Source organism: Drosophila montana, unplaced genomic scaffold, assembly GCF_035044405.1.
Source record: "Drosophila montana isolate Dmon_TW-CO22-7 unplaced genomic scaffold, ASM3504440v1 contig_2397_1, whole genome shotgun sequence".
Classification (NCBI taxonomy): Eukaryota; Metazoa; Arthropoda; class Insecta; order Diptera; family Drosophilidae; genus Drosophila; species Drosophila montana.
Window position 1 is genome coordinate 191,781 of NW_026997278.1, and position 10,627 is coordinate 202,407.

Below are 10,627 nucleotides of genomic sequence, written 5' to 3' on the forward strand. Positions count from 1 at the left end.
TTGTTGTATGGAAACCTGTTTTGTTTTTCAAGATATCTTAACCATACTCGGCATTAACTATTTTCCCTGAGCTTCTTAGATACGGGCAAAGCACTATGAGCATTTTGAAAAGGTTGGGTCTGCAAGGGTATTAAATCTTCGGCGTGCCGAAGATAGCACTTCTTTGCCAAAGGAACGATCGGTCGAAAATTTTGCTGTTGTATGGAATTTTTTTGGTTTTTCAAGATATCTTGACCAAACTCGGTATTTATTAGTTTTACTATGCTCCCTCCACTTCTGCAAAATCTTATTCACATCGGGCTACTATATCATATAGCTGCCATAGGAACGATCGGTCGAAAATTAAGTTGTTGTATGGAAACCTGTTTTGTTTTTCAAGATATCTTAACCATACTCGGCATTAACTATTTTCCCTGTGCTTCTTAGATACGGGCAAAGCACTATGAGCATTTTGAAAAGGTTTGGTTTGCAAGGGTATTAAATCTTCGGCGTGCCGAAGATAGCACTTCTTTCTCGTTGTACATAAGGTAATATATATTCCATATCATGGATTCAACAAATGTACTAAGCATCGTTCGTGAGTTTTAAGTGAGTTAAAACTTCTTCAACCCATCTGCCAATTGTCGAAATATATTTGCGGACATTGTTGTTTTTTCTTCTTCTGAAGATAGGCAGAAAATATTAATAAATAATCTATATGTTTTCAAAATCCAAATGGCTAGCGAATTAATATTATTGATGAAATCTTTGAGCTCGACGCTGGCAAATGCAGGTTTCAGGTATCAGGTAGGATTGTAAAGAAATTGAATTCAGGTAAGATGATAAAATTGTGTGTCCCAGCAAATAGAATGATACAGACAAGGTTAGTCAACATAGTCTAGGTTAAAAATGCTTTATTTGCAGCAATTTAATTATCATAAATTGATTTTTAATAATATTTTAACAGGTATATAACAAATATGTAATTTCAAGGTGGGTTGAATTTTCGATTTTTCGTTTTTTAAACTCAGTTTCTCTTCATCAATTATAATTCATTTTATTTCATTTCATGTCATTTCATTTCATTTCATGTCATTTCATTTCATTTTGTTTAACTCTTAACTTCAATCTCATTATTTTTATGTTTGCACTTGATGTCAGTAGACGCTTGTTCCGGCAATGGTTGGCTAATTTCTTTACAGTTACTATTTGAATTAATCAATGTTATTTTCTTATCGGCTTTTGCTAATAAAAATATGTTATTACCTACAGCCTAAATAATTCTAAATAGTTTTAGTTTAAACTATGTATATTGTATTTAAGATTAACATGTCATTTTCATTTTCATTTTCACTTTTTCGCTTTTACTTTCTTTTATTGTAAAAGAAACAACAATTCGCATTTTAAGTAACTTGTAACAATGTCGTTTTACGAGTTAATATTAGAATCTAATAATAACAATTAACTTTCATTATGTACATATATTTAAGTGTGTGATTTAACTTTTTCCCATACAAGTTGGTTTAGGTTTAGTTGCAGTATTCTAAGAGTTGTTAGCCAATAAATTTATGCTAATGAATAATGTGTTTGTATATGTTAAAAATCAATTGAATCGCCGCCATTTTTTGGTTAAATAGACTTTTTTTTTTTTTGCTTTTTTCTTAATTTCGATTGAAATCAGTAACGAAGGAGAGTTTCTCAAACAATCCAATAACATATTTTTTAAATTTCTAAGAATCTGATCTAGATATAAAGCTGATAGCTAAGAACTAACTGCAAAAAATGTTTAAAGCTTTTCGGGGAAATACTTGTAAACAGCAACATTTTATACACAATATACAATACAATATCCTTGTATCGCACTCTTGTTCCTTTCTTTTCTTCCTTTTTATATATATGTGTGTGTATATTTTCGACTGATTATACAAGAGTATCTATTTGAAGTTGCCCATCATTCAGCTTCAGCTTAATCAGGCATGATGAATAATATAGAGCTCAATTGCATAATATGTGTATAAGCACAAATTGGAGCAATATGATAATCTATTGCTGTGCTCATTTTGTTTTATTAGTTTTAATTTTCATTTTTGTTAATCTTGGTTGAATGGCTTTTAAAGTATAATATACGCAAACTGTGCTATGCTTTTGCCTTAGCCAGTATGCAGCCTGTTTAAATACTGCTAAATCGTGTTTAAAGTTATTTAATAATCAAACTTGAATATATATATGCATATATGCATATATATGTATATGTACGATATTAATTTCGTTTACTGCATTATTTGCATTATTCTGGTTTCAAGCGATGCCACTGGACCACAGTTTGTTTGGGTTTCGAGATCATATCCTGCCAATGCTTCGTCTCCGAGGCGCCAGAGCCGTTTTTACCTATTCTCATGATATTGTCATTATTCTGTTATATATATACTAGATCATATTTGATTTATATGTCTTACCAGCTAATAATATTCGACCGATCAGCTCGTTTCGTCCGATATTATCGAAATCCATAACCATGACATCCAAAGAACATTCGCGTATCTTTTCCCATGGCACGTTAAAACTGAATGATTCGTTGAAAACCGGATTTAACGTACAGGTGAATATAGGTGTTTTTCTCTTTTCGACGCGCTTATCTCCAAATTGTAGCCAAACCTTTACATAAGGATCTAAAAAGGTAAATCGTCTCTTTTATCTGATCTTCACACATGAACTCAAACTCAAACTCGTTCAAACGTTTAATTTACCTGACTTTCCGTTGATATCCTTGGCTTTTAAATTCCTCGCTTTAATCAATGTCAATGTTAAAATCGAATTTGATGGATGATAGCACAGCGAAGATAAAAGTTCACCACATTTATCTTTTGCCGGCGGCTTTAAAGCCTTCCAAAATGATTGCTTGCTAGCAAAGTCAACCTTAAAGTACATACACACATATATCAATTATATCAATTATATCACAATACAACACAATTATGAAATTATAAAAAAACGGTCCAAAATGCGATTTTTATTTGTTACTTCGCATATCTACATATATCTGAGAGGTTTTACCTGACACAACGGCAAAAATACTTCACCAATAGAATCGTCTCTTGAAAAACGGTCATAATCAAAGACATGCAAATGAAGTACCTGAAAATATGATTTCGATGATTTAAATAGTACGTTGTTAAATACATAATGGACACCCTTTTTTTTTTGGGGAACACAACTTACACGCGACTGAAGCTTTTGTATTGGAAAGCCTTCAAAATAAAATGTTTCATTCCATCGAGGATTCAAAGTTCTTCGTTTGATTTTGGTTTCGAGGCGATGCTTTTTATCTGGCAATAATGTGACTCGAACATACGGATCGGAGGTTCCACTTAGATCTTTTGCCGGTAGCTCCTTGCCCTGAAGAACCTTTAGTATTAGGGTCGTATTTTGAAAATCATATTCCAATGAGAAATGTATTTGTCCAACGTTTTCACTTGAATCTGTGTCGAGGTACATATCGGTCATTGAAATGCTTTTGTTCTAAAATATGTAAAATATATTAGATATTTAATTTTTTTTTAAATTTTTTTATATTTAGTTAAAAATGTACCACAGAAATTTAGTCAAGTTATCTTCGAGCTAGCGAAGATCAAATATTTGGCCAGACAAATGTCGAAAACATGCTGCCAAATTTCTGATCCCAGCCAATTAAGATTGATACAACAACAAAGCTTTCGACAGATTGATTGATTAATACACGAATCTCGAATTCTACTCGGTTCATTTCTATAGATGACATAATTATTATATGTACGTACCGCTGTATCCTTAGATGTACCATCATTTGCACTTGATCCTGTGGAAGTATTTGATTTTTTTGTCGGTGTAGGCAACGAGCCGCTCCTAAAAACAAGATTAATATAATTGTATATAAAAATCAAGAGAATTCAATAGGCATTTATAGACGTACCCAATGAGAGGCGTTCTGAGGTTTAAAAAGCCATTCAATTTTCGATTGATATTATTTTGTATAGGATTCGTAATGGCCGGGGCACTGGCAACTGGCACTTGAGGTTTGCTTGGCGGATTCCCAGAGTCCACAATGTCCTGCGCAGCTCTAAGTTAAGTGAAAGGAACACCAAATAATTATATATATATTGTACGTCCCAGACAGAGAGTTAATGATAAACCTCATAGACATGGGCTACTTATTATTGTATAGAAGAAGCTATACGATGTAGCTCAATCTCGATTCCGATGGCGAGAATTTTGCTTACTTTTGCTTGGGCTGAGATATTATTCCAAATGACCTACATTATATAGTATATAATATATATATATATATATATACATAGAAAATCGTAAAAGCCAGGTTCAAAATATCTTGTAAATAGTATTTTTTATTTTTTTTTTCTTATTGCTTTGTTATTTTTAATTTTTTTGTCAGAGTCGTGTCATTCTTTTATTTTTTTTTAAATAAATATTAAGCGCCAATCGGGGCAGATTTTCAATAAAAATAATAATAAAAAAAGTATATTTTTTAAATATCGCCAGGTTTGTGCATGATCTCCAGATTGGAATGCCGTATATCTAAACGGGGGCAATAATCTTCGAATACGCCGCCAGCTAATTGCGGAGAGAAAGCTTTCTCTTCTTGTTCAGCAACCAATATAGACTCGGGAGATTTAAGTTCGGCAACCATTAACCACTGACGTGATGGGAAGTCTGAAAGTTGGAAGCTTCTCGCAAAGTAAACCTAGATATTTCACTTAATTGCTCTGTGTGACCGTACTGCCGCATGCCGTTCTATGCGCATCACAGTTCGCGACATAAGTGCGAGGCTCTAAGTAATGCAGTAGTTTTTTAAAATTTAAACATACATATAAATAAACGTGGTTCATTTCATGTATAGGTTCAACTGCTTTGGTTCACATTACTTTCCTTATACACATACATATCTCTTGCATCCTTAAAACGGACAGATAATGGCAATCGCCATAGATCGGAGCACTAAATGATTTTTTGAAAATTAAAATAAATTATCATTTTCACATTTTCGTATATTGTATTGTAGATATAAGAAAAGCAATAGACAGACATAAATTTATCATCATTGATGAAAATGATATCGACATTACAATATTTCACATCTGCATTTCGTTCTTTTTGATCAACATTTTGCAAATGCGAAATGTTTCCCTGAAGTAGTGTGTTATTCTGATCTTTAATGGAACAACGCAAAAATTAGCATAAACTCAATTTGTCAATCTTTATTTTCGAATATCGAGCGTCCACAGTTACAGCTGAGATCAGGTCGACAAGAGTTCTTCCCTTGATTATTGGAGCCAACTCGCCTTCAATAGTGCTTTCGGATATTGTAGACATTAGCATAAACTAGGAAACTTCCTTGGGCAATATTAATCAAGTAAAACCCAAAAGATGCTCAAGCCTACAAACTCGGTCAGCTACAGGGGAGTTCCAAAGTAATAAACTCATAGAGAAAATGCCGTACCGTGTGGTAATTACACGATACGCGGTTTTTTTTTGTGGCTTACATTGCATTTTTGGTCAGTTCCTCGCTCATTGAAAATCTCAAAATCGATTAAACGCTTATTCGTTGATTTAATATGTAGGAAAATTGATTTCCTCGAGGCTGACCAAGGCTTGTTAAGGTTAAGGTTCGGGCAAAGCCGGGTAATACATTGCAGTTCGAATACGCCACAATAAAGAACAACTACAACTGAGTAATATTGGTCAAGGAGATACCCAATTTCGACGCACTAGTATAGGAAACGTGTTCTTGATTAGCATCGGTATTTGTAGTCCGATCTTTATGATATTATGGTAGCCAAATGTATGTAAATAATACCGGAAGGCTCTATCTTTAACATTTGGTTTTATTTACTTTGCTTTTTGGGGTATTCTCATTCAATGTACATTATACGAGAGCCTACATACATACATCTTACAGTTGTTGAGTTATGATCTAAAAATCAAGTCTCCAAATCAATTTCTAGCGATATTTTATAAACGTGATCAACTTTCGCTGTGTATCGTCTATTTCAAAGTTGTCTCTAGCTTTCGTAGTTTCCGAGATCGACGCGTGAGATTCGACTCATCTCGTCGTCCTGATTAATAATACATATATATTTTTTGTGGGGCCAATTTCAGTGGGTTCAGGGTAAAAAAAGCTTGCTCGCCCTCAACCTTGATTTAGGTCAGCAAAAGGTTTGACTGTCAGCATATGTCTGCGTTTCATATGTATGTACATATAGATAAACGTGTATTCTGCGTTATGTCAGAGGTACACCGTTCACAAAGTAATATTATTATTGATTACACTTGAAACTTACCTCAAACTATAACTACTTGATTCCTCATCTTCGTTTGGTTCAATAAATTGTAATTGTGACCTTTTGTGCCGCCACCACAGATATCCGCCGGCTAAAAATAGCGCTATCGCAATGATTAGACCCAATATAGCTAGGCAAGCTATTAATATTATGCTCGCCATATCTGTAAATAAATTATAAAGTATTACACTACTTGCCTATATGCCTTCTGATTACACTATGCAACAGCATTTTCTGTCCGAATCAAACGAAATACTTTTGCGAAGGTAAACATAGCTTTACAGATGTGTCGAAATTGCAGGCTTTATTTAAGGACTGAAGTTAAGTAAAAATAAGAAAGCTGCATATATTTTGCAGATACGTCAATGGAAACTCTTTCTTCAGTTTCTTCCTGATGCTTGATCAACCTCGTCGGGTAGACATAACCTCAATAAATACCTTAGCATATGCATAAACATATGCATATACATATACATATTTATATACATATACATATACATATACATATACATTTACATATACATATACATATACATATACATATACATATACATATACATATACATATACATATACATATACATATACATATACATATTTATATACATATACATATACATATACATATACATATACATATACATATACATATACATATACATATACATATACATATACATATACATATACATATACATATACATATACATATACATATACACATATACATATACATATACATATACATATACATATACATATACATATACATATACATATACACATATACATATACATATACATATACATATACATATACATATACATATACATATACATATACATATACATATACATATACATATACATATACATATACATATACATATACATATACATATACATATACATATACATATACATATACATATACATATACATATACATATACATATACATATACATATACATATACATATACATATACATATACATATACATATACATATACATATACATATACATATACATATACACATATACATATACATATACATATACATATACATATACATATACATATACATATACATATACATATACATATACATATACACATATACATATACATATACATATACATATACATATACATATACATATACATATACATATACATATACATATACATATACATATACATATACATATACATATACATATACATATACATATACATATACATATACACATATACATATACATATACATATACATATACATATACATATACACATACACATATACATATACATATACATATACATATACATATACATATACATATACATATACATATACATATACATATACATATACATATACATATACATATACATATACATATACATATACATATACATATACATATACATATACATATACATATACATATACATATACATATACATATACATATACATATACATATACATATACATATACATATACATATACATATACATATACATATACATATACATATACATATACACATATACATATACACATATACATATACATATACATATACATATACATATACATATACATATACATATACATATACATATACATATACATATACATATACATATACACATATACATATACATATACATATACATATACATATACATATACATATACATATACATATACATATACATATACATATACATATACATATACATATACACATATACATATACATATACATATACATATACATATACATATACATATACATATACATATACATATACATATACATATACATATACATATACATATACATATACATATACATATACATATACATATACATATACATATACATATACATATACATATACATATACATATACATATACATATACATATACATATACATATACATATACATATACATATACATATACATATACATATACATATACATATACATATAATATACATATACATATACATATACATATACATATACATATACATATACATATACATATACATATACATATACATATACATATACATATACATATACATATACATATACATATACATATACATATACATATACATATACATATACATATACATATACATATACATATACATATACATATACATATACATATACATATACATATACATATACATATACATATACATATACATATACATATACATATACATATACATATACATATACATATACATATACATATACATATACATATACATATACATATACATATACATATACATATACATATACATATACATATACATATACATATACATATACATATACATATACATATACATATACATATACATATACATATACATATACATATACATATACATATACATATACATATACATATACATATACATATACATATACATATACATATACATATACATATACATATACATATACATATACATATACATATACATATACATATACATATACATATACATATACATATACATATACATATACATATACATATACATATACATATACATATACATATACATATACATATACATATACATATACATATACATATACATATACATATACATATGCATATACATATACATATGCATATACATAAGCATATATATATACACATATACACATACATATACATATACATATGCATATGCATATACGCAGTAATTATCAACAGCCCTCTTCAATATGTTCATAAATGTCACTTTATATACTTAAATATTTGTTGTACACAATATGTGTTTCACGTTTGGAACTGACAATGTTGTAATTTTCTTTTATGTATAATTTTCGTTGATAACCTTTGTTTTTTTACCTTTTAAATGTTTTCATATAAATATGTAATCCTTTAAAAAATTGAGGATTTTCAACTATACTAATACGCATTAGCTCATGAGATTTATATTTTAGGCACAAATATGGAAACAATAGTTTAATGCTTCATGGTTTATTATATATATATTTAAACTGCGTTTTCATTATGTGTTTGTCTTTTTTTTATAAAACACTTTACTTCGGCGACTTATGTATGTATAAGTAAATGTGACTAAGCAGCAGGGGATGACGATGACAGTAACCGAACTGCAAGGAGCACACCGAAAACTGAAAGCTCTCATAATCTATGAGAGTCAGAGGTATTGGAAAAACTCGGCCACGGGCCCATACTACGGCAACAGACAGACATACTATATATATATATATATGTCTGATAGATAAGTAAATGTAATGAAGTACGACGAAGTACGACCCGCCGACCTTAACACGTTAACTGATATTCTGAATATCTTTAAACCTAATTATTTGAATAATTTGGGAGCATGGGATAATGCTGAACTTAACCATGATATATTGTGATTATAGGACTTACATTTATCAATGTATATGTTGCTATTATAAGAGCTGTCTGTAACTTTATAAGCACCGTGCTTGAAAGCTCTATTTGAGCTGTCGACTGCGCATGTCGACTTATATTACTTCGTAATATCAAGCAAGCAAGTCGACTAAAAAAACACACTCTGCAGATACAATAATCTGACAATTGTCAGCATAGCAGCATAAATAAAATTGTAAGCATTACATCATCATCTATGATCACAGTTCAAACTGTTAGAGCTGGAACTGTGGATGTGCCTGGGCGAGTCTGTTCAAGATAGAATAGTCGAAAAATAGTCAAAACGTCGAACGTATTTTCAGAGCTCAACGTAAAGCAGCACATTACAAATTTTGATATGGCCAATGTTATTTTTTGCTAAATTTTTCGTAAGGAACGTTTCTTTTAATTGTTTTTTAGATTTTGAAATCTATTTTTTGACCATTTTTTGATATTCGCCATAACTTATGAATCCGGCATTGAATTTCTTATGTGTCAAGGATTTGATTGTCGCTATATAGTCACCCAACCCCGAAAAATGGTGAGAAAATCAATCTTTTTTCTTTAAATTAGCTAAAAAATACGTTTCCTGCGAAAAATTAACAAAAATCTATTTAGTTTTTGGGGCCCAAGCCTATCAGCTTATCGGTAGCCAACGAAAAACTCTCATTTGAAGTTATTTTCATCCCATCCGCTTTGTATTTAAAGATAAAAATATAAAGATATAAATATATATAAATCCTATTTACGAAGGTATATTTCGAAGATAAGTACAGGATATCCTCGAGTCGGGCACTCTTAGAAACAGAAAAAATGGGCTGCAAGAGGTAAAACGTAAGTCTCTATTGAACTCTA

General features: G+C 29.9%; 1 protein-coding gene across 1 annotated transcript; it reads right to left on the minus strand.

The window, feature by feature from the left end:
• Window positions 1–875: 875 nt before the first annotated feature.
• Syt7 (Synaptotagmin 7) lies at window positions 876–9,622 on the minus strand. The gene is made up of 9 exons (XM_064681610.1): window positions 9,218–9,622; window positions 6,312–6,474; window positions 3,929–4,075; window positions 3,777–3,861; window positions 3,199–3,498; window positions 3,034–3,114; window positions 2,727–2,895; window positions 2,436–2,648; window positions 876–2,367 (listed from the first exon to the last, which is right to left on the minus strand). Exons 2-9 carry the CDS (start codon window positions 6,470–6,472, stop codon window positions 2,267–2,269), a joined length of 1,257 nt encoding a protein of 418 aa, XP_064537680.1. The 5' UTR covers window positions 6,473–6,474; window positions 9,218–9,622; the 3' UTR covers window positions 876–2,266.
• Between the last annotated feature and the right edge of the window lie 1,005 nt (window positions 9,623–10,627).